Genomic DNA, 25553 nt, shown 5'->3' on the forward strand with positions numbered 1-25553 from the left:
AACGTCCAACAAAGACTCTTATGAAAAAGCTTCTGTCGCCTGATATGAAACATAATAAATAACAACAAGAAGCACCATGTCGTCACTGAACATGCAGTTCATCCAATGGCCACTTGAGGCTTGTTTTTTATAGATACCCATGCTAAAACGCCAACAAGAATTAAGAAGACAGCAGACAGCTTCAAAAAAGTATTGTATTTTAAATCTCACACGTTTTATTTGTGTTAATGAATATTTGCCACTTCGAACACAGGTGTCTTTAGGCAACAGATGGCTGCTAAACTGAGTCACTGAATTGGACCTCTTGACAGAGATTAAGTTGTTGGTTACTTTTGGAGCAAATTTTAATGTCATTATTTCACAAATCATAATTAACTGTACTAAGGGAGCTCGAGGAGGTGGTCAGGAAGAAGGAGGTCTTGACATCTCTGCGTAAACTGCTGCCTCCACGACCCGGACTTAGATAGTTGGTAGAAGATGGATTGATGTCCACCACTCCAAGTCCACCTCTGAGTGACTCCAAAACAACAGAATGAAGGTTTTGAAGTGGCCTGGTCAAAGTCTGGAATATATCATATTGAGATGCTTTGGAATGACCTTAGAAAGCCTGTAATACTAGAGAGGCCCTCCAGTGTGGCTGATTTAAAACAATTATGGAATAATTGTTATTTAATAGTAATAATAATAATAATAATAATAATAATAATAATAATAATAATAGTGGGCCAAAATTCCTCCACAGCAGTATGAAAGAGTCTGTGTCAGTTACAGAAAACACTTGATTGCCGTCTTGCTGCCATGGCTCTAACGAATGGTTCTAACTGCCTGGTAAGGACACCTGTCACTCAACACAGATATCTGACTGACTCAGTCCTTCTGGTGGAAGAGTTATAAAACTAATTCCCCTCACCCCACAACTTTTCTGAATGATGTAGAGGTAGCCATTTTTAACATGATAATCCAGGAGGATTGACTCCCTTTTGCAGGCAGCCTCTAGTGGCACCTAGGGGAACTGCCATTTTTGTCACTTGCCCTGCTTGGATTCAGCTGTAGCTTCTACTAACCAAGCTGGGAAGCATTGGCTGATAACTTCGTCTTTGAGATCAGCCATCATGACATAACAAAGTAAGTTAAGAGTTTGTGTGAGTAAAACACGTGTGCTGATGTGTTGGGCCTTTAATGTTTGCTGGTACTTTAAGTTGGCTCTTTAAGTGCATGCCTACAGCCATTGTAGGTTATATAATAATGCTCATAAGATGGAAAGAAATTGTTAAGATTAGTCCATCGTATCATATACACGTATCCAGCGTATCCGCGCGTTATTTCTGTAGGAATACCAAATAATAATAATAATAATAATAATTAGTATCTGTGGGATGTAGCCAGCCAGAGTAATTTTCATCTCGCTTCTGTGGCATATTGTATTTCCTAGAGTTAACAAATGGTCTAAAGAACTAATAAAAAGAAAAACAAACAGGAAAAAACAGCAATCAGTTTTTGTGTCAAAACCTTTGTGATTTCCTACCTCTCGATTATCCCCTTCCTCTCATTCTTAGCAGCAGCGGACTGTGGGTCTGGAAGAGATTCACGGTTTGTGTTGCAGGTTTCTTCTCTCAGCTGATGGTGACGTAGTTGCGCGCCTAACCGAGTCTGTCTGTGTGACTTTTAGAAATGGGGGGCGGAGGGCTGTAGGGCGCAACCATTTCACACCATCGTCGCGTGAGAGTGGTTCTAATATTGACAACTATACAAATTTTTTAAATATTACTCACGCGAGGACGGCACGCTCGTCTCCAGCTTTTACTGCAAGCTGCAGAAACTGACTTTGAGGGGAGCGCACAGGAGACACACCGCGGTCATTCCGATGGTGCGCCAAGTCCAGCAGAGAGCCCTGGCAACTCAGAGAGCTGGATGCACAGCTGAGCTTTCCATGAACACACGATGTCACATCTGTAGCGAAGACAGCAGGCGGGGAGCTTTACGCCAGTGTCTCTAACAGCTACATCACAGATTTCTTGCGCTACCGCAGCCGAGAGAGGAGGAGGAGAGCGCTGATTCACGGCTTGCAGGAGGAGGGAGAGCCGTGCGGACAGGCTAAGAGGATCCATCTCCACCAAGGCTGCAACCTTAAAATACTGACCACCCCCCTCCTCCTCCTCCTCCCTTGTCACTGACAGCTTTGCGACCCGGTCAATCCGTCAGACGGGGAGGATCTGGGCAGGAGGGCGCCAAGGCAGAAGAAGACCAAAGGCGATCACCTCTGACCAGTTTGATCCAATCGCCAATCTCGAGCAGGCTGGAGACCGAGACAGCGGCATCACTGGGGGATTTTGGTCCGAGGAGCACGTTAGACTAAAGAGATCCAAACAGCGAGGTTATTTTGAGACTGTTGGCAGGCTGATCTGCGCGGTAAAACAATAATAAAGGGGGCGGACAGGAGCTATTTCGCAGTCGCTAAACTCCCCGGAATACAAATCCAGGTAGGTTACAATGAATAAGGCATGATTCAAACTCGCAGGTATGTCTATAGAACCTAGTCTTCGTGACATGGAGGGCAACTTGGTATGCAGAAGACATAATTTTAAATATAATATGCTGCTGAACACGAATCACATTACATGCGTTTTAAGATGCAAAAACAGGCGATAGCTGGATGCGGTCTGTCACTCCGGAGCGCTTCATTCTGCCCAGGCTTTAACCTGTCTGTCCGCTCACACTGCTCCTCGTGATTGTGCAGATATGATCCATTGCAACGGACTGAAATGGATTCGTGATACACTCTAATGGGTGTGCCATTAAAATAATTGGCGTCTGGCAACGCAACTGAAGGATACCGGTTGTTACAGCTTGCCGAGCTCATCATTGCTGGTGATTGGCTGAACACCTGGACTTCCAGTTTCACGTATGTGCTTTTATGTTTACGTTTATATCCCGGATTCTCCTGTACGCTGTGTCTCAATTGGGAGTTAATATCTGAAGACGAGTGTCTCCTAGACATGTGCAGCCCAGGCCTGCATGCACACTATAAGTTAAACTGCGGGCCTATAGTCTCTCCAGCAGGGATTCCCCCCTCAGGTAGTACTGACACTGGTACGGAGAGCGAAACGGCCTTCTGATGATTAATCAGCAACAGCTGCGGCTCCCTGTCTGCTGAGTCCATGTTTCACGGATCTCAGATAGCCTCCTTAAACAAGACCCCTCTTCCCAAAATAGAGAAAGAGCAACTGTCTCGTCCATAATGCTATCTGCATCTGTCAGGACATATAGAAGGGGGTGCACAGTGATTACTATATGATGCACATGATAAGAAAATGTGCATTTCTCTGTTAAACCCCGCATGGTATACTTGGATACTTTTTAAAAACTGTTTTATAATCCACAAATTGTTTACTAAAAAACGGATTTGACATCTAAGAAAAAGCTCAAAATAAAACTAACAAATATATTCTGTTCAATTTAAGGAAAGCAACAAATTGACATTTTTAGAAGCTTTAACAAGAAGAACAAAAAACACTGAAATGATGATTTTTATGCAACACTGGCCTGTGTGCTGATTAACTGGAGGCTCCCCATTACAGATAATAAATATCTGTAACACTTTCAGTTCATGTTTTAGACAACTTTTGCTAAAGGTTGTTGCTAAAAGTTGACAGGACTGCCTAATCTTAGCAAAATGAAATCAGTTTTATGCTATGCTGTTGTTGTCCTTTGATAGTAGTCTCTGTTTGGTTTTCAGGCCTGTAGGTTTCAGCTTAAAATCTCCTCAAAATGAAGCCAACAATCTGTTTGCATTTAATCTGCAGTAGCAACAATAGTATGACTCAATATTTGTTGTTAATTATCTAGATTAGTGCCTCGTCTATTAAATGTGTTTGGCATATGTAGATCAGACGTTTGGATTTTTCACCATCAAGTTCAATTATATACATACACAAAGAACTCTGCATATTCAGAATATCACTTGAACTTCATTTTCTTGAAGTAAAAAGTGTTTCAAAGTTGTGTGAATGGAGTTGAAATGTTTCCACTCTTAACTGTTTGTGGCTGAAGAGGTCACTGTTGGATTTAATTGGAAAACGTCAAATCTGATCTTTAGCCTTAATTTAGAAATGTCACTTGTGATGTGGTTCCTATGCTAATGTCCAGCATATGTTAATAACTTGGTCTTATCTGTTCATTTTTAGCACATTTCCGGGAGTTGCTGAACGGCCTCGATTAAATGCCCCTGCATTCACAATGCAAAATACAATCCTTAAAACAGTAATTAGTATGCAAATTGTTCTGTGTAGCTCCTAATTTAGGGGTCACGGTTCTAATGGTGACGCACGTAGAGTAATGGGATGGTTAAATCTCCACTGCTTAACAGCCCCCGAATGCAATTTGTGTGAAGATAGAAAATCAATATTTCAAAAACAAAATCCTCGCGGGGTCATACACCTGAACAGTCTCTCTGAGTGCTTAATGTAATTACTGTAATGAACTTTACTTTATTCCTTAAGATTATGTACTTTTGTGTCTTCGGTTAGTCAGTCAGTGAGTCAATCAATCAGCTCCTCGCTTTTAGGGCTGCAAATGCGAGGAAGGAATTTTTACATGCATAAGGAATGACTGTGCCCTTAAAACGGCAAAATCTACAGCTTAGAAAAGTACAAGTGTTTATTATTTGTCTTTTGGGAGGCATGAAAATGAGCACGACTATGGTTTACAGCTGAAATATTTCTTCCGAGCATGATTTTATTCAGCTTGTGAAATTTATAAGTCTAATGGGATAAGACAGGAGGCAGTTACCAAGCAATTGACTCTCTGTGTCCAGTGTCACTGTATGGCATTATATCTTTAAAACCTCTCTGTCAGCCTGGTAGTTTGCTCTTGGATTCGTGGGTATTTGGCTTGTTTGCCATTTTGTTTTACCTCTGTTTATCCAAGGCAGAGTGACTGAACACATTTGAGTGTTTTTCATCACTCCCCTTCCACACACATTACACTTGGAGGCACAAGAGTGCCGCTGCCTCAATTAAAGCTGCAGGAAATGACAGCAAAGTGTTAAAATCATAGGGGATCACAGCTCATTGGAAGCAGCTAGAATCAATAATTTTATATTAACTGCAATGAATGAAAGGCGTCATTTGTAGCAATAAATCAACAGCAAATTATCAGTTAACTCTGCAGGGCCCGTCTGTTCTTGCTTTGGTCCATCCATCTGTCTTCTTCTGCTTATCCAATAGCTAGGTTTCATTTGACGTAGACGTGACGTCGACGTAAAGCGCGAAATTTGACTGGCGGTCGGAAGTGAAAAAGATAATCGCAAAATCACAGACAGACAGTACGCAAAATGCCTATGTCCTGTTGTGTTTACGGATGCTCCAGTAGGTCGACCAGAGAAACTGATAAACGGTATTTTAGGGTACCAAAAATAGCCCAACGAAGAGGAGAAAAATGGAAAATTCTAACCGAAAAACGTAGGAAAAAATGGATTTTAAATTTACGTTTACAGTCGGGAGGAGCAGAGTCTGCCAATGCCCGTGTCTGCAGCGACCACTTCGTCAGAGGTAATGTTATGTTTGCAAACGAACTTATTAGCATTAGGTTGTCGTTAAATTCTCGTTTACTTAGTGCTTTTAAGTTAGTAGTCTAATATTGACTTGATTGGGACTATAGGCTGCCCAAGTGCTTTGGATGACGAAGAGTCGGAGGACTGGGCTCCGACGGTCAATCTCGGCTACGAACGAAAACCCAGATCGGAATCAGTTCTCAAACGAGAGAAAAGAATGAAGCTTAAGGCAGAACAGCATCGATGTGCAGAGGCGATTTTGGATATGCAACAGACGGCTGAGAGCCCGGATTTGAGCCTAGTGACAGTGGAGAACAGGCTACTAACCCTGCCATACAGCTGCAATCACTTCTCCATCCTCCTTTGCAATTACCCAAGTCTTCAGAGGTGTCTCGTTAGACCGCTGAGAATGGTTTACCTTGAAACAAACAACTGTCACTCTAACGAAGTCCTAAGGATGTGGCATGTTTGTTGACGTTAAAGCCGCTACCGCTAACTGTTAGCGTGTTTAAGATAAAGCAATATAAGAACAAACACTCACCCTTGCAAACACCAAACTGTATCCATCACGGAGACGTTTTGTTCCAAGGTTGTGGACCCACCCGCTGACAAAAAAATTGTACGCCTCCAGACTCTTGAAAGTTTTCATTTGCTGCCTAGTGTAGTAAGAAGTCTGGAGGACCAAGTAGTTGGTGATATCCACAGCCTCGATAGTAGGCAAATCCTTTACTTCTGTGGTGTATTCGGACATTTTCAAAGAATACGGATCACGTCCGATATATTTTTTAACTATCTGTTTATATCTCTCCCGAGAAACGGGGTCTAAAGTTGCACAATAGCTGCTCTCCTGACTCTCCACAGTGTCCTCCATGTTTACTTCCGCCCTCCACTCAAAAATCGCGCTGCCTCCGCACGTCATCAGAACCACGTGACCGCAACCCAACTATTCAAGGTCATAGTGGGGCTGGAGACTCACACCAGCTGTCACAAGCTGAGAGGTCGGGTACACCCTGGACAGGTCGCCAATTTGTCGTGGGGCCAACAACCATTCACACTCATAACCACGGCCAATTTAGAATCACCAGTTAACCTCTGGCCTTGCAAAGAAGCCAGAGTACCCAGTGAGAACCCAGACAGGCCTGGCCAGAACATTCAAACTCCACACAGAAAGGCAAGGACCTTCTTGCTGTGAGGCGACAGTGCTAATCATCACACCAGCGTTTTACCCCTTTTTTGTTGGTCGTGATCTGGTTTTATCGTTTTGAAAGTGTTGAAAATTACCCCATAAGAGCGGTGTAATCTGCACAGCTCTTGCAGTGTAATTTTCAGCTGATTTGAGTGAAAAAGCTCAGAGAACCAGCTGCGCTCTACCTGTTCAGCACAACGCTGGAGATAAACAGCGATGATATATAATGCAGCATTTAGCAGATAATATATTTCCCACAGGAGTTATTATAGTAATAAGTTGGACAGGCAATGTACTTTTTAAATTCATGACCTGTTTTGAGTTGACACAATAGAAGATGATACACAGCAAAAACAGTGTGCGGATTTCAAATTATTTAAAGTCTGTTAACTGAAAATAACACAGACGGAGTATCAAATGCTGAAACTCTATCGTTATTTCTTTTAAAAAAAATATGTGCTTAGGGCAAATTTGAGCAAGCAGCACATTTTAAAAAAATAGATTGCAGAAGTGCAACAAAAGACTGTCAGACCTGGTGGAACATTTCACAACAAAGCAGGTTAATAGGTAACAAGACAAGGTATAAAAATCATCCCAGAGAGCCTGAGCGTTTAAGAGGTAAAGATGAGTGGGCTTCATCTCTCTGTGAAAGACTGCATAGCCAAATGGAAAGGAGTTTTCGGGGATTTAATTAACCCTTTAAAACCGGCCAGAGCGGACATGCTCCGTTTTGCGTAACTATTTTTAAATCCTGGTAGCACTGCAACCACATGAGCTAGCGCAATAATTTTTTTTGCATATGAAACCGGAGGAGTTGTACTTACATCTTATGCCATCAGCTTGTCCTAGGTCACAGTTTCCTTCCACATATAGTTTTGCAAAAACTGCATAAAAAGCACTTGCAGCAACAAAAACATAATATTCCAGAAACAGGCTTTGCCGATCCGATCAGCTGTTCATAACACTTCCTACGTCCATCAGCACGAACTATCGCATGTCCGCCATGACCTGCCCGAAACCGGAAGTGACGTCATTTTCGTGGAAATGTAGTTTTTTCCCATCAAGGCCATCAAGGCCTGGTGTTTTTAAAAGTTATGTTTGACTTTATGACTTTCTGTGTCGTTTCTGGGATGCTTAGGACTCATATTGCACTGCTGGAAATAGTTTATTTTGATGCATATGCTGCTTTTTTGCAAATTTGCAGTATAATATTTATTTTCGTTTTTCCTGCAGTGTATAGAAATTGGTGTATTTCAAAAATAAAACTATAAAGACACTCAAAATAAATTTCCTGTGGTGGGAAACTAGTTTGTGCAACTTTTTTGTATTTACAGTTTTGAGGGATAAGCCTCTTAAATTTCTCTAACTAGAAATATATGTTAAAAAAACAAAAATGATTTTCAATTTTTTTATAGTTTATTGCACTTTTTTGCAATTTATGTAATTACTATGCACTTAATGCATGCATATTATTAAAATTTAGGCTGTAATGGTTGTATTGATGTATAGCAACTTGAAATGCTCCCAAAAATGGCTCCACAACATGTAAAAATATAATATAAGCTCTGGCGGACTTGGTTCTATGGTAGGTCTTAAAGGGTTAAAGTATATAAAATCATTAAAATAAAACAGGAAATCTGGTGACATCTAAAAGGCTAAAAACTGTTTTGGGAATCTGAAACAAGTTGTCTTTGTAAGGTTTGAATTTACATTTGCAAAGGGGTCTAATAGCAGGGCAGGGTATAGCAGCAGCCAGGCTGTGTGGTATTTGACAAAGAATGACAGTTTAACAAGTACAGAATCATTTAATTTAACAAAACTCACAGAATCCTTAAAAATTTCTATTGCAAAACAAAGTGGACTTAATTTTTGGGATTTCAGATGGCGCGTCTTTAAAAACAGCCAACGTTCTGTTGTGGAAATCACCCAAAAGCAGCGCCAATGAACACAGTTCATCACTGCATCACAAATACAAGTTAAAACTCTTTCACTGAAAGAGAAAAACATGCATAAACATTTTCCAAAAATGCTTCCGCTGTGTCTCATTTATGGTGGCAGGTTAAATAAAAGGTTAAATATGGTCTGATCAGAGAGATTTTGAATTTGACATCTTTATCAGGGGAAGCTTTGACTACTTTAGCAGCGCAAAAGCACACCGTGCATGCATTACAACAGCATGGCCCCACTGCAAGAGGCCAGGTGTGAAACTCACCTGGCCTGTCTGTGCCTGTTCCTAAAGCATGCACAGTGTTATTAAAAGTAGAGGTAATGCGACATAATGAATAAAACTTAAAACTTTTAAATTTTTTTTGGTATAACTGTTCATTCAAATCAGCTTTTATTTCTTTATGGAAACAGCAGTGTGAATTAATTATTGCCATTCCCAACATGTATCATGCAGAGAGGCTGACCCTGCAATCTTAAATCCTGTGTGCTTCATTGCAGTTTTTACCCCTCCACCTCAGCTTGTCACCATGCAATAAAAAGACAAGGAGAAGCTAGCAGCTCAGCAGTACTGCTCTTGATTTTAAAACAGGAAGAAGCATCTCCTTAAGCCTTTCTCAGTGGCTTCAGCAGCTCTTTAATACCTGCTTGTCAGTTTGACCATTTTCACATTTTTAAATTAAATGGTTAGTACGTGTTATTAGAGATTTATAGCACTAACAAGGGGAATGCACACATATTTTATTTAATTGCCCCCCAAGTTTACTCTCATCAGTGTCCAGGTCCAAACAAAGGCAAAAACCTGAGTTTTTAAATTCAAATTTTCTCTCGCTAAGTTATAACTTTGTCACTCAATTATTCTCCTGTTGGTTTTGTTTGTGCTCAGCGCTGTTGGTTCTCACAGGGATTGCATAGCTGGCTCCAATCCATATAAATGGCGCTGCTGATTCAGTTAAATTTAAGTTCCTTGTCTCCAGCTTCTGCTGCCGTTTGCTGTCATCCCATTTTCTGTCCTCCAGATCAGTGTGCTGTGCTGCAATCAACGTCTTTTTTTTTTAACATTAACATCAGAGGATTGTTATATCGAGCTGAGATCGCCTCTGTATCACCTCTAAAAAGACTCATCTCTGTGGATGTTATTGAGGTTATGATCTCTCAAAAAGACATTATAGTCTTGCAAGTGATGCAATTATTTATGCCTGTGAACCATTAAATTAGAGATATTAAGGATAATTTATTCCAGAATAGATGAATTGATCTTATCAACGCTTGCACACAAGACCTTGACAGAGATTTTCCCGGTTTCTTGCAGATTTCACAGAAGGTGTGGGTTATCATTGTCCTATCCAATATTTGGCTTTTGAATTGGTGTACTTTTTAAAATATGCCACCAACTGTTTGCTATGCACACCTCCAATAAAAGTTTTTTCAGCTTTCCAAATTAGCCAGCGGTCCACCCGGATGATATCATATCCAAAAACATCACCTGGGAGTTCAAGTAGTTGGTGTTATTGTAAGAGCCTTTCAGATTGAATGAGCTAAATCAAATAAGAAAGGTGCATTACATTGCATAAAATATGTCCTTTAATGGATCTCTTTTTTTTTTTCCCCGAGAGTGCTTTAAAGTGCCATGGGTTTGTATTGTACACCTTTTAGTGCAGGGTGGCCCCAGAGGTAATCAACCCTTTAAGCAGGAATCAGAACCTAAGAATGCACTTTTTTGTGTACAAATTGAAAAAAGACTTGAACTAGATTTAGTTCGAAAAAAGCAAAGGGAAGTGTGACAGTAATACAAAAATGTAATCCTCTGGTGAATTTTGGGTAGCGTTATTAACTTACCCTGCATGTATCTCTCTTAAGAGATCATTTTAATTCAGACTAAACTGCCTGTGAGCCTCAGGAGGTCCGGAGGTGTTGTGGAGGCTGCATCGAGGGTCCCATCCAACTCACTGAACTGTTAAACAATCGGGTAACACCAAGGAGAGAGCCTTTATAATAATTCCCCCCTGTGTTATATCATCTAAGTTTTGGGGTGGTCAACTGTTCATTATGCTCCTGCTGCCTTAGGCCCCAGCTGTTGGCATCAGAAGGATGGTCGAGTTGTATCTCATAAGAGCTGAAGAGGTGCGTAAAATGCTTAGCTAGGGCTTTTATGAATTTGGACAGTGTCTGCATTGCTATTGTAATGCTGCTCTCTCTTGCAGAAGTGGTAAGTGCGTGTTTAGGGCTCAGTGTATAATGAATTTGGATGGGACATCTGTAGCCTTTGTTTCACTTTGCCTCTTGACAATCTCCTGCCTCCCTGCTGCTGTTTTTTTTGCCAATGCGACATTTTGGACAGTGCTTAGTTTGGCAACATTGCATGCCTGCTGAGCGAGCTGTTCGGTTCAGAGCTGTGTATTACCCGAGAGATTTCAGACAATCATGCTCAAATCCACATTATTTGTTGCATGTATCCACATCTCAAATCAAAATAAAGTTTATGATTGGAAATGAGCCCGCAGGCTGTAATTTTATTAAACGAATGTTGTCTGCATTGCTCACATATTCATTTACCGACCTGAATTGCTGAGCATTTTCGGAGATAACATAAAGATCTCATGAAAATGGTGTTTGAAGTAGAAAGGAGAAACCCAATTAAGCCGCACAGAAGGATGGTTGGATAATTTGAATTCTTGCGCTCATTTAAAATTAAGAAATTCTTTTCTTGCTTCAGTTCGTGTTTGTTTCTCCCTGTGAAATGCAAACACAGTCTTGCAGACTTGTACCACTTGAAGTTTAAAACGATGTGAAAATACCCTGAGGTTGGATACTCCTTCCATTATGTCATTACATTAAATATTAAATTATTACGCAACTATTGAGAATGCACTGTACTCTAGTACAATAATATTTATTTGGTACTAAAAATATTCAAGGCAAAAAAAAAAAAAGCTTACAAAGCAATGTGAGACAGTTGCTTTGTAAGGCTGAAAATAAAGTCTTTCATTCTTGTAATAAACTGTATAATATCTGTTGTTTCTGTCTGGTGTCTTTAGGTGGTGGGCGGAGGAAAGACACAGCCCAGTGCTGGATCCCAGAGCGACTCTCAGTGTGGTAAGGACCCTTGAGACGAAGGAGGGTGCATGGAGGGCTCAAAGCCTGTAAAACCAGGGTCTTCAGCCTGCCTCTGGTTGGGGCTGGTCTCTGTGGCTGTAGCCTTCCTTTGTACAGAGGCCCGGACCACTCCGAGCCCTCTGCTCAGCCCCAGCAATGGCACCTGCAAAGGGAACACAAAGTGTCATACAGGGATTATCCTGCCCATCTGGTATCCCGAGGATCCTTCCATGGGAGACAAGATTGCACGGGTCATTGTCTATTTCGTGGCACTGATCTACATGTTCCTCGGAGTATCCATCATTGCTGACCGTTTTATGGCCGCCATTGAGGTCATCACCTCCCAAGAGAGAGAAATTGTTATCAAAAGGCCCAATGGGGAAACAACCACCACCACGATCCGTGTGTGGAATGAAACGGTCTCCAACCTTACCCTCATGGCCTTGGGCTCGTCGGCTCCTGAGATCATGCTTTCTGTAATCGAAGTTTGTGGACATGAATTCAAATCTGGTGAGCTTGGGCCCTCCACAATCGTTGGCAGTGCAGCTTTCAATATGTTTGTCATCATTGGCCTCTGCGTGTCTGTCATCCCCCAAGGCGAGGTACGAAAGGTCAAGCACCTCAGAGTGTTCTTTGTCACTGCAGGCTGGAGTATCTTTGCCTACATCTGGCTCTACATGATCCTGGCTGTTTTTTCTCCCAATGAAGTCCAAGTCTGGGAGGGTCTAGTCACGCTGGCCTTCTTCCCCATATGTGTACTCCTCGCATGGGTGGCAGACAGACGACTGCTCTTCTATAAGTTCATGCACAAGAAGTACCGCACTGAAAAACATAGGGGTGTCATCATTGAGACCGAGACCGAACGCTCCAAGGGGATTGAAATGGACGGCAAGATGGTTAACTCTCACTTCATGGATGGAGGTGCAACCAGCAATCTGATTGGTCTGATTGAGAGCAAAGAGGTAGATGAGTCCCGACGCGATATGATTCGCATCTTGAAAGACCTGAAGCAGAAGCACCCGGAGAAAGAGTTGGATCAGCTTGTTGAGATGGCCAACTATTACGCTCTCTCGCACCAGCAAAAGAGCCGTGCCTTTTACCGCATTCAAGCTACGCGCATGATGACCGGAGCTGGAAATATCCTGAAAAAACACGTAGCAGAACAGGCGAAAAAGAGCGCCAGCGTGCAGGAGGTGCACGTGGAGGAACCAGAAGAGTATGTTTCCCGGATCGCTTTTGAGCCTGCTGTTTACCAGTGCCTCGAGAACTGCGGGGCCGTTATTCTGACCATCACCAGAAAAGGAGGCGACATCAATAAGACTATCTACGTGGATTATAAGACGGAGGATGGCTCGGCTAATGCCGGGGCAGACTATGAGTTCACAGAGGGTATGGTAGTATTCAAACCCGGAGAGATGATCAAGGAAATAAGCATTGGCATCATAGATGATGACATCTTCGAAGAGGACGAGCACTTCTTTGTACGTCTCAGTAATCTGCGCGTCTTGGAAACTGAGGATGAGGTGTTGTCTGCCAACAGTCTCCCATATCCAAAGGCGGTGTTGGGGTTCCCCACTGTGGCTACTGTGACCATTCTGGACGATGATCATTCAGGCATCTTCACCTTTGAGAGTAACTCAGCCCATGTCAGTGAGAGCATCGGTATCATGGAAGTCAAAGTGTTGAGGACTTCTGGGGCAAGGGGGACGGTCATCGTGCCTTATCGCACTGTGGAGGGACTTGCTAAAGGAGGAGGAGAGGACTTTGAAGATACGTACGGAGAGCTTGAGTTCAAAAATGATGAAACCTGGTAAGGCACCAACATTTTCTTTGTGTGGTTGGAGAGGAGTTGCTTTTTCTTATTGTGTTTTTGGTATTTTTAGTTAGCAAGCTTATTCAAAATGAAATGCACCCAGGAGTCATTGATAATTTTGGGTTAGTTTAAACTCACTGATTTATGTTTTGCTTTTGAAATTCAGTTTGATGCCGGTGTACCTTTCTAGAAATAATATACTATTTGATAGCTTCAAAGATATTCAGCAGTCTGCGAGAAGGCTGTGAGAAGCTCGTCGCATTTGCTTTGAAAAGAGATATTGTCTTCTTTGCCTGTTGACATCATTTAGTTTGGAGCATACTTTGATAACCTGTTCATGTGTAGCTTGCACTCATCAAGCTGTGACCTTTAAATGCCTTTTTTTCTTTACATGGTTGGGTGATGTATCCTCTCATCTGAGCGTGCACTCTATATCCCCTTGTTTTCCCGTCAGGAGATTTTGCTGTCATCACAGTGCTTTGGTAGCAATCCTGCGTGTGTGTCGCATGCAAAAGGGATTCAACTTTTGGATTCGTCACACGAATTCGTCTCTAATCCTTGCTGTTTTTGTTTTGTCAAACTCTGGGATTTGATGAGACATGTAGGTGTGATTCCTCCATGAGGCAGCCCCGATTTAAAAAAACAAAACAAAAAAACCCTGAATTTATTTTAGATAGTACAATTACGTAAATTGTGTGTGTTGTGTAGCCTTGTCAGCTGTACCATCTGTGTACAATATTGCCCAAAAACAACAACAACGGAAAAAACCCCAAAAACACATAGCCTTACAAATGAGTGGGCATTTTTGGCGGTTTTTGCAATAACACCAACATACCATACTGTAGCAGAAATTCTATCAGGGCCATATATTGTATGACACTGCTGCATAAAAAAAAAAAAAAAAAGATGTATACAAAGCACTTCTCTAGGATACTGGATTGTACACAAAACAGTGGCTCTTAAAAAATATTGATTTGCTTATTTCACAGCTTGCATCCGTTTGCCTCTCACATATTGGTCTGCAGGCACTGAATCAAAGTGACATGCATCTGTGACATTCCCTTCCGCCGCCAATCAGGACCCACTCAGTGTGCCGTGGCGGACTGGCAGGGACTGTGCTCCAGGCTGTGGGTTCCTGAGGGCTGAGGCAGCCCAGGGGACCGGGGGGAGGGGTGTCGGGGTGATCACCATGCTCTTGGGGCCCGTTGAGCTCTCAGGCTTTTGCTTGATTTATGTGAGAGATGCTTTTTTGGAGCTGGGCTGCTGAGGGAGTTAGAAGGGAGAAATGCGGAGAGAGACTGCTGTGATGCTGTCGGCATTGTGAGGGAATGTTAGCGTATCGATCTGCTCATTGTGTTGAGCATCATGCTGCGAGCTTCTTACAGTGCGGCACAGCTTCAGTATGAGTGCACAACACTGTAAATTGATAAAGACCAGTCATGTGTTAGAAGCAGAATTAGCAAACGTTTCTTTAAAATGGTCCAAACTATTTTCGTTATTGTATATTGGATGCGTTCAATCTCACAATATAAACAAGCCAGGTATAAAAATGAGAATCCATGTTGAAATAATTAAACGAATGCTTTTTATACTTTTTAATGTTTACCCTTAATCGAAACATGTAGCTTAAAGCCACAGCCTGCAAGCCTAGCTTTGCATAAACACTGGAAAAGGGGCTGATAAGCGAGCCAGGCTCTCTATCCGGTTGTTCAGTGATGACGCGACGAATCCTACTTCCGGGTCTAAAGTAGTCTGCGTTTAATATGGCTTTTGTGCTGTTAACATGTTTAATGTTATGTATTTTCTTCTCAAAAAGCTCCTAAAACAGTCGGTGATCCCTGTTGACCTCCCTCGGCTTTTATTACCACTAATCATTTATTTAAGCTCAGTTTTTAAAACCTTAGGATGTAACTACAGCCCAGCCCATGCAGCAGTATATGAATGACTAACCTCGTATTGTGGATGGATTATCTCAGTTGTTCTCCTGGCTGAAGTTTGGTCCTTTTACAGCATCCTGCCATGCGATTACATTTGTTCCTGACCACCGACAACACTCACGGTAACTTTTATCGAGTGGAAAAAAAGTTAGCTTGTTTATATTATGCTAACATAGCTGTGTCGCTAGCGGTCACGTAGCACATCATTATATACCAGCTAGCCAAACTTCAGTAACCCTGCAAACGTCACTGCTGTTTAGTTTTCTGTCTTGGAAGTGATAACAGAGCTGTACGTTTTAATTTGTTTCCAAAACCCCGCAGTCAGGACATGCTATATTGTATTTAGATAGAAGCTAGCGAGCTAACTTCCTGCTAACTTCTAACTCCGTTAAATGTCATAAATTCCATTTTCATGGATGCCTGGATGTTAAACTCAATTTTTACACCTGGTAGAGCAGAACGCTGATCATTTTATTAAAGATGAAAGACTTTAGACAGTTTTTCAACTCTCAGTAATGCCATAGTGATCGTTTGATATATGGACCTGCAGCGGAGTTTAGACCCAGACACGGCTAGTGACGTCAGACTGAACAACCGGATAATGTTAACTAAATCCTCCTAACAAGCATTTGTAAAGCTCACTAATACTCTTTATAGCATCTGTCTTCGCATGGGATGAACAATCTGGGTTTACATGATGGTGGATTTTTAACTGTTTCTTTCTTTGTGTTTTAGTTGTAGCTAAATTATAAATTATCAGTTTTAAAAGTCCCGTGTAACAGAATGAAAGGCTTTATTTGCAAAATGGAAACACTTTTAACGCTTTGTTAACTTAAAGTAATTTTAGTTCTTATGTCACATGCAGACCAATTTAAGGTCAAGTTGGCTTGGCAGTTAAAACCAATATGTAATAACTTGTATATTTAACAAAAAATGGCCTTTAAAAAATCATTTATCAATAATTAACCATTAGGTCTTATAATGTCACTTAATTATTACTCTCCTGGTATTATATCTGCAATGCAGTTCACAGAACACTCTCACTCTAAAATTGGTATCTGATCTGATACCAATACTGTCTACCGAGTGTCAGTATTAATTATTATATCATATTAATAATCTGGCTGTCAGGAAGAGATTAGGAACCATTCTTAAACAGCTTGGAAGTCACAAATATAAATATATCCAAGAATATAAATTTAGAGCTTTTTTCTTTTGTATTTATTGATGAAATAATAAATGAAAACAGGCCCAGGATAAATACAGTAATTTATTTGCATTATTGTGCACTGGTGTCATTTCAAACTGCTGTCATTTGAAGTGACACCAGTGCACTTTCTCCTCAGGAGACAACTGAAGTGAAATAATATTTAATACTGTTGACAACACCATAAATAGCTCAACAACAAGTATTGCACTCACCCAACTCTCTTCTCTGACTGAATGTAAGTAGTAAAATAAACAAGCGAGGGAGAGACTGACGAGAGACAGAGAGAGAGAGAGAGAGAGAGACAGCATCCCGTTGTTGGAGCTTTTCATTCTTGTCAGCTCACTTTGACCACAGTTTGCAGTGAAGTGAAAAATCTTTGCAAACATACAGATAGAAGCTGTTGGTGTAGCAGCGTGAAATACCTCCAAACTGCTGTCCCTCTGCTGTTAGCTTCCTCCATGCTACATTAACTCTGCCGATAGCTCCCGCTGTCCAGTGATGAAGTAAACTCGGAACAGCATAAAACTGAACTGAATAGATCGGCTCATTGTCACCGATAGCCAATCCAGCTTTTTGGGTCAGTATCGGTCCGATATCTGATCCAGATATCAGATCAGCACTTTGTTACTCATCAGCACTTGTACTTTACGTCTCTATGATTCAAGCAACTTGTTGTGATCTAGAAACGCGTCCGCCTGTCCATGCATTTCCATTCCTGTGCTTTATTGTTACCACATCAGAAATCTCAGTACATTTTCTTTTTTATTTCTTTTACTTTGCAAAGCCCCTCAGTTTGACAGAACAGGACCTTTTTGGCATGCTGCGTTTGGCCCATGGGCCTTATGTTTGGCACCCTCTCTTTCAAACTAATTTTAAACTAAGAAAGAGCTAAATAAATTACCAAAACACCTTCTGAAACATAGCCTTACTCTATTATACATGCACCCAGGATGTGAAAATTTGTGTCAACATTTTGCAATGAATTATGAGGCAAAGGTTAAGGACAGTGAAAAAAGTCAACCCTTGATTCTTTTAGCGAGCTCTAAAATCATAGTCTGGCTTTTAAATCAGTGATAAATATCAACTCTGAGGTTTTCACTGGCAGTGGAAAGAAGAGGCTGTGCACTTTAAGGAAGGAATTATATGGTACGCAAATAAAAAGTCAGTTTTCCTGCAGTTATATAGACATAACGTGTGTCAGTCTGTACAGAAGTGAAGGCTACAAAATAAGACTTTTGTTGCGAAAGCACATCCTGAAACATCGTAGGTATTGAACACTGTCAGTGTTGATGAATGTACTTGTATGCAGTAATGACAGATGTTGAATGAATTTTCAGTTAAGCAGTTAAAATATTGAAAATTGTCAAAAGCATCAACACGCTCCGGTATTAATATGAAAATTTTTGCTCCTCTCTGCAGAGACTATTAGATCTTTTGTAGAATGGCAGACTGCTGTTTCAGAACTTCCAACAAATCTCCAGAAATTTCCATAATTACACTTGGGTAGTGATGAATTAGATTCGGTGTGTATCCATAAAAAAGACAGAGACAGAAAAAGACAGTGGAAGTGACAGCTTCATCCAGAAGCATACCAGAAGATTCATGAGAACATTTCCATGTACAAAACAAAAGGGATGAATGTGTAGAATATTCACTAAAGGCATAATTACAACAATGTTTCTTCTACTGCCTTGAAAGCTCTCCCCAGGGTCATTTTCATGCTCTTTACATGAAAAAATACTGAATTTATTTCCCTCCTTTGCGTTCACATTTATATTTAAAAATGGGAATCTTCTGTTTATTTCCATTTTGCAGGAGGATTCCCTGTTTGGCATGCATATAAAAACGCTCCTGACGCTAATTCATTGGTAACTGTGGCAGCCGAGCCGAGTGAGGGCAGAGTCTAAAGAGCAGGGCACTTTTGATGCCCTATAGGGCAATGAGACCACATAGTGCTTCCACTCTTTCACTCTTCCTTTTGTTCTCCTCATGTTTTATGAGGCATTGACTTTCAATTTCTTTTGACATACTTTGGTCCCATTGTTAACAACCAGACTGGAAATGTATTAGAGTCCTAATCTGGAACTCTGGAATACATCACTTCACTTCTTAGCTGGACAATAGCTGTCATAGTTCAGTTATTGGTGCCAGTAATTATGGGCCAAGCCAACTGGTATGAATCTCATCAAGATAACATAAGCGTCTTATATTATACCTCTTAAATTGGTGGTCAAAACTGCTCAGTAACTTCTGACTCCAAGATTGCTTCCTAATAAATTATTAATTTTGGCTAATTTAACTGGTGCACATTTCAGAAATTCATAAAAGGAATTCACAGACCAGTGGGTAGCTACATCTCTCATTTATAATTGCAGCTAACCATTACCATAAATTGATTTGTATCACTTTTAGTTTTTTTCCTAATGAATTAATTGATTAAAAAATTCCAATAAAAACAGTCAAGAATCTTTCCTAATCAACACTCAGACCCCAAATACAATCCAAATGTATTTGATTTACAATGTTACAACAATTTATTTATTAAATTATTAATTTCATTTAAATTAATAATTATTTAATTTAATCAATTATATTATTTGATTATATTAAGTTTAATTATATATGTTAGAAATATGATTATTTATCAATAATTATTAAGCAATGATCAGTGAATGCTGCAGTTGTATTCATTAATTAATTGATTAGGATGAACATAATAAGAAATTTGGGAGCCCTAATGTGGCACAAAACCAGTGATTGCCGGCATTTATAGTAAAACTTGGAAAAAGTGCAATATAACCAGAAATAAAGAAAGTTCCTTGTTAAAGTAAAAGTTATGCCTCAGAGGTGCAGCTAACATGTTTCAAAAGTCACAACTTTTGCTTTTAAGGCACATGGTTTCCATTTCCAATTTATGTCACACAGTCTCACCACAGCTCAGAGAGCAGCTGGGCAATGTTTGGAGAGAAATAAGTCACTTCAATTCAAACTATGACTGCAGCCATATGCAAGCAAACCAAGCAATCAAAAGGAGTTTTTTGGCAACTCGTTGGAAAATAAAAAATTTACTTTAGCGACAGATGGTTCTCTGATCAGTCTGTAAACCTGCATTACTGTGGTTCCAGCAATCGCTACCATTCAGCAGTCACCAACCTCCACCAATCACTCACAACCGGTTGGGGAATACTGATGGTCACAGTCCAGTCTCTAGTCCTATATACATGAGACCTTATGGACTTGATCCTAGACTGTCAGCGTAACTGTCACAGTCCAAAACGATGGACAAGTTACTATCTTATGCTCACGTATTTGCAAAACCTCACATTGGTTGATCATCTCCTGATTCAGCAGCTATCCTCAAAGCAAGTCCTTGAGTTTGAATAATTACTAAAGAAAAATGACTATTGGCTGCTTCCCTGACCTGAATATCCATGTGTGTTGAAGAAGACACCTCAGACTTCTCAGTCTTCGACTGAATTTTTGTTTTGACAAATGAATAATCAAGAAAATTACTGAAATATTAATTGGTAGTAAACCTTTGTGACCCCTCATTTGTGTCTTTGAGGGGTGGCTGTTCTTATCTTTAGCTCAGGAGCCATTGGTATTAAGCTGCTGAGAATAATAAATGTAGGCCTCTGTTTCCTTTGACCCATTAAAGATAACACAGCTGTGAAGTGGAGATGCTCCATCCCCCGGAGAGACGGCTGTTTAACCAGGCACTGAAAGATTAATAAACAAATGAGTGGTGTGCAGCAGACAGACCTGAATCACCTACAGTAATTGCCACTGTAGTTACGCCTCTGTGAGCACGCCTCTGTGCTTGTAAACTCGCCTTATATTTTTGTATGAAAAACATTGCATTGGGGGTTGCATTGTGCTCATAAGGAGATGAATGCCCACCTCCCCTAAATCCCCTCATGCAACATTTTTCCTTAATATCTAAGGACTGTGTAGCTGTAACCCCCTCTGGGTGCCATGACTGACAGAACACATGTCCACACTGATCCTCATCCTGCTGACCACTCAGCTTTACCTCCTCCTTGGGGGAAAAATTCTCCTCACGTGTAGGTTAACATCAGTCCGTTTTTGGTTCGAAAGGTGATATTTTTTAAAAGGTATTTATATTATAGCTGTATTTCATAGTGAAGCTTGCTCTAAATCAGGTTTTAGATCTCACCCTGGGTCAACACACCTGAATCACATGATTAGTTCATTACCAGGCCTCTGAAGAGCTTCAAGACATGTTGAGAAGGTATTTTATCCATTTAAATCAGCTGTGATGGATCAAGGACACATCTAAAACCTGCCGGGACACCGGTCCTCGTGGACTGGGATTGGGGACCCCTGCTCTAAATATAGAAATTTCAATGTTGATAATACATCAATTCAATTCAATTTTATTTATATAGCACCAAATCACAACAAAAGTCGCCTCAAGGCGCTTACATCAGCCATCTTTGCTCCCGAATTGAGTCCAATTTTAGCCTGTGTATCTAAGTCTTGACCTGCATGTCACCAATAAATCAGTAGTTATGGGCGGGCCTTTGAAAAGGTCACAGGTCACCAATACTATTAGAGTTCATCCTCTTGGGGACGATGGGTGTTTCCATTCCATGTTTTCTTTTTTTTCTTTTTTTTGCAGATAAAGAAATATTTCTCTCATTAAATGAATATTCACCTGAAGAATTAAGTCAGTGAAGCGTCCTCTGCAAATCACAAGTGTTTGTTGTAAGTTTCATGCCAATCCAGCCAAGAAACTTCTGCAGGAGACAAAGATTTTTTACCTAATTGTGACACTAGGGAAATAATCTGGGAATCACACAACACGACACGAATTGCTGTGCTTCAGCCCCCAGTGCTTGTAGCAGTTCTTTGTAGAAGAGCAAGACGCTTTGGGTTAGATTATGATGACAAATTGTTAAACATCCATCTTCCTAGAAAGATGAAGCAATTTTGAAGTGGTCTGTTGTGACCAGTGCCACAGTGAGTATGCACATAACTTCTATAGCTAGAGTTTGCTTTGCAGTGTGCTAAGATGACAAGTGATGCATTGAAGGGTATTTCTGCCTGTTTGTCAGCAGCTAAATAGTCTGTAAAGAGCTTTCATGAGGATGAAAAATTACATCTGGAATGGCTGAAATTAATTTTTGGAGGCAGTTTTTCCTTCAGTTCCTTCCAAGTGGTTGTGTTGCGCAGCAAAACTTATGCTAAAGCTAACCTACCTGTGGCTGCAATGCAGAAAATTTGTCTTTTTGAGTGGTAATTGGTGCAGTTAGATGTTTCCTTTTACCATCAAGGGTCAGTCTTCGCTTCATAGAAGCTGTATTAGCTTAAGTTGAAAGGAGCGCTCTTTACATAGGTTTTGCATTATTCATTAAGGTGTATTCCAGTTGGCTGGAGGTAAATACAGGGCTACACCTCCATCCAGTCACAGTCATGAAAGGTCATAAATAATAAAAATATGATATAAATAGTTTCTGGAAACAGCCTACTGGAGGACAGATGAGAGTCTGAGCTGTAAAGAAAAAATAATCAGAACGATTGGATAACATTACAAAAAAGTATAAAATAGTGAAACGAAGGCCAAACAAATGTTTCACACAGGCTCTAACCACAACCGCAGACGTACAGTAGCAAAAGATTCATGAAAACATTTCCTCTGCCAACTTAGTGTACCTTTTGCACTTTGGTCTTACTTACAAATACCGTAGAGGAACACGCACATACAAACACACACCAACACACACCAACACATTTAATCACGTACAGGTTTAGTGGTAATAAATATGCTGCCTGTGCGTTTGTTTCTCTCAGTTGGGGAAATGCAATTAAGTTAAAGCTTATTTATAACACAGTTCAGTGCAGGGCGTGTCACCAGCGTTTTTAGTTCCTTGTGATGTTTGTAATATTGTACTTGTGTGAGTTATTTTATGGTTTCTAGTTTCGATCCCTTGCCCTTCATGTTTCTCTGTGTCCCCTCTGTTCTGTGGAGTCTGTGTCTGCATGTTTGAGTTCCCCTCTGTGTCTCTCGATTCTTAGAGTCCTCTGCCTTATGGTTTATGTCTCTGTGTTTCTTAGTTGCTGTCTCCACTGTGTCAAGTTCGCGTCTCTGTGTGATCCTTCCTGTTTTACTTTGAAGTTCCGTGTCTTATATGAATGTGTCCTGCTTTGCTTGTCTCGTCAGTCCTGATTTCTCCCAGCTGTGCCCTCCTTCTGTGTCTCATTCCCCTCGTTACTTCCCAGTGTATTTAAACCCTGTGTTTCTCTGAGTCAGTGTCGCGTCGTCCCTCATGCTGTGTGGATCTCCCTGTGTCTCTCTGTGAGTTCTTAGTTTGTGGTTTCCCAGTTTAGATTAGTTTGTATGTTTTTTCCCTGCCAGCAAATAAAGCTGTGTTTTGAGTTCATCCCCTGAGTCTGTGAGTCCTGCATTTTGGGTCCAACTCCTGCCTGCCGCACAGCGATTCATGACAGTATCAGTCTTTAGGTTCATTGGTCCAGATTGATGATCATCTCCTCTAAAGACACCATAAAATACTGAAGAAGCTGATTTTTATGAAATTAAGTTCAGACAGAGATCTGTGTTTACCCCCATGACTAATTAAATCGCTGTAATGGGTTTGCCAATATGTTAATAATCTCCAACTGGACATTGTGAGTCCAACAACCAATGATTGCAAGTATAGTCACGGTGCTTTGGGTAACCATGCTATGAAATGCTTAAAGTGCACAACCTGTAAGGTCGTGAATCACTTCACTAAATCAAATCACTTGTTTAGCCCAGGTTCCAGGACCCATTGGAAGCTCAAAAATTTGCTGAATGAAGATTTTCACATACAGTGGGGCAAAAAAGTATTTAGTCAGCCACCGATTTTGCAAGTTCCCCCACCTAAAATGATGACAGAGGTCAGTAATTTGCACCAGAGGTACACTTCAACTGTGAGAGACAGAATGTGAAAAAAAAAAAAATCCATGAATCCACATGGTAGGATTTGTAAAGAATTTATTCGTAAATCAGGGTGGAAAATAAGTATTTGGTCAATAACAAAAATACAACTCAATACTTTGTAACATAACCTTTGTTGGCAATAACAGAGGTCAAACGTTTACTATAGGTCTTTACCAGGTTTGCACACACAGTAGCTGGTATTTTGGCCCATTCCTGCATGCAGATCTTCTCGAGAGCAGTGATGTTTTGGGGCTGTCGCCGAGCAACACGGACTTTCAACTCCCGCCACAGATTTTCTATGGGGTTGAGGTCTGGAGACTGGCTAGGCCACTCCAGGACTTTCAAATGCTTCTTACGGAGCCACTCCTTTGTTGCCCGGGCGGTGTGTTTTGGATCATTGTCATGTTGGAAGACCCAGCCTCGTTTCATCTTCAAAGTTCTCACTGATGGAAGGAGGTTTTGGCTCAAAATCTCACGATACATGGCCCCATTCATTCTGTCCTTAACACGGATCAGTCGTCCTGTCCCCTTGGCAGAAAAACAGCCCCATAGCATGATGTTTCCACCCCCATGCTTCACAGTAGGTATGGTGTTCTTGGGATGCAACTCAGTATTCTTCTTCCTCCAAACACGACGAGTTGAGTTTATACCAAAAAGTTCTACTTTGGTTTCATCTGACCACATGACATTCTCCCAATCCTCTGCTGTATCATCCATGTGCTCTCTGGCAAACTTCAGACGGGCCTGGACATGCACTGGCTTCAGCAGCGGAACACGTCTGGCACTGCGGGATTTGATTCCCTGCCGTTGTAGTGTGTTACTGATGGTGACCTTTGTTACTTTGGTCCCAGCTCTCTACAGGTCATTCACCAGGTCCCCCCGTGTGGTTCTGGGATCTTTGCTCACCGTTTTCATGATCATTTTGACCCCACGGGATGAGATCTTGCGTGGAGCCCCAGATCGAGAGAGATTATCAGTGGTCTTGTATGTCTTCCATTTTCTGATGATTGCTCCCACAGTTGATTTTTTCACACCAAGCTGCTTGCCTATTGTAGATTCACTCTTCCCAGTCTGGTGCAGGTCTACAATACTTTTCCTGGTGTCCTTCGAAAGCTCTTTGGTCTTGGCCATGGCGGAGTTTGGAGTCTGACTGTTTGAGGCTGTGGACAGGTGTCTTTTATACAGATGATGAGTTCAAACAGGTGCCATTCATACAGGTAACGAGTGGGGGACAGAAAAGCTTCGTACAGAAGACATTACAGGTCTGTGAGAACCAGAGATTTTCCTTGTTTGAGGTGACCAAATACTTATTTTCCACCCTAATTTACATATAAATTCTTTACAAATCCTACCATGTGGATTCATGGATTTTTTTTTTCACATTCTGTCTCTCACAGTTGAAGTGTACCTCTGGTGCAAATTACTGACCTCTGTCATCATTTTAAGTGGGGGAACTTGCACAATCGGTGGCTGACTAAATACTTTTTTGCCCCACTGTACACTGCCAGAAGAATTTTTCACTTGTTCCACTGGCAGTTTTTTTTTCACTTAATACAAGATATTTTAGCTTGAAATGAGTTTTTGCAGTGTAGTCATACTGATGTCCCTTTATCTATAGAGATATCCAAAAACTCTTGATGGCAGGTTAGGTTTTAATAACAGATAATCCCAGGACTTACTGAGTGAAAAAGTGTCCAGTACATTTATTTCTTACCAAATACTACAAAATACTAATGATTTTGTAGTATATATAACGCAGATCCTCCTTAAACGCATCCTGTTCAGCACAGCAACATCATAGCTGATGTTAAGATCATATGCAGCCTGAAACCTGAGCGTGCTGCGGTATTAGATATGTGTCTTTAATTAG

At 41.0% G+C, this 25553-nt stretch overlaps 1 protein-coding gene across 7 annotated transcripts in view; it reads left to right on the forward strand.

The window, feature by feature from the left end:
* The first annotated feature begins 1550 nt into the window (after positions 1–1550).
* The window catches only part of slc8a3 (solute carrier family 8 member 3), a 134618-nt gene continuing 110615 nt past the window's right edge, over positions 1551–25553 (forward strand). For 3 of the 7 annotated variants that reach the window (XM_080871387.1, XM_080871390.1, XM_080871391.1), the window contains exons 1-2: positions 1551–2480; positions 11720–13587. In XM_080871387.1, the coding sequence (XP_080727513.1) occupies positions 11807–13587 (1781 nt within the window). In that variant the 5' untranslated portion in view covers positions 1551–2480; positions 11720–11806. Of the gene's footprint in view, positions 2481–3928; positions 5550–11719; positions 13588–25553 lie in introns of those variants that run through there. The other 4 variants (XM_080871392.1, XM_080871393.1, XM_080871389.1 and 1 more) reach the window with 3 other exon arrangements.

The sequence above is a fragment of the Rhamphochromis sp. 'chilingali' genome (assembly GCF_963969265.1).
Source record: "Rhamphochromis sp. 'chilingali' genome assembly, chromosome: 21".
NCBI classification, from domain to species: Eukaryota; Metazoa; Chordata; class Actinopteri; order Cichliformes; family Cichlidae; genus Rhamphochromis; species Rhamphochromis sp. 'chilingali'.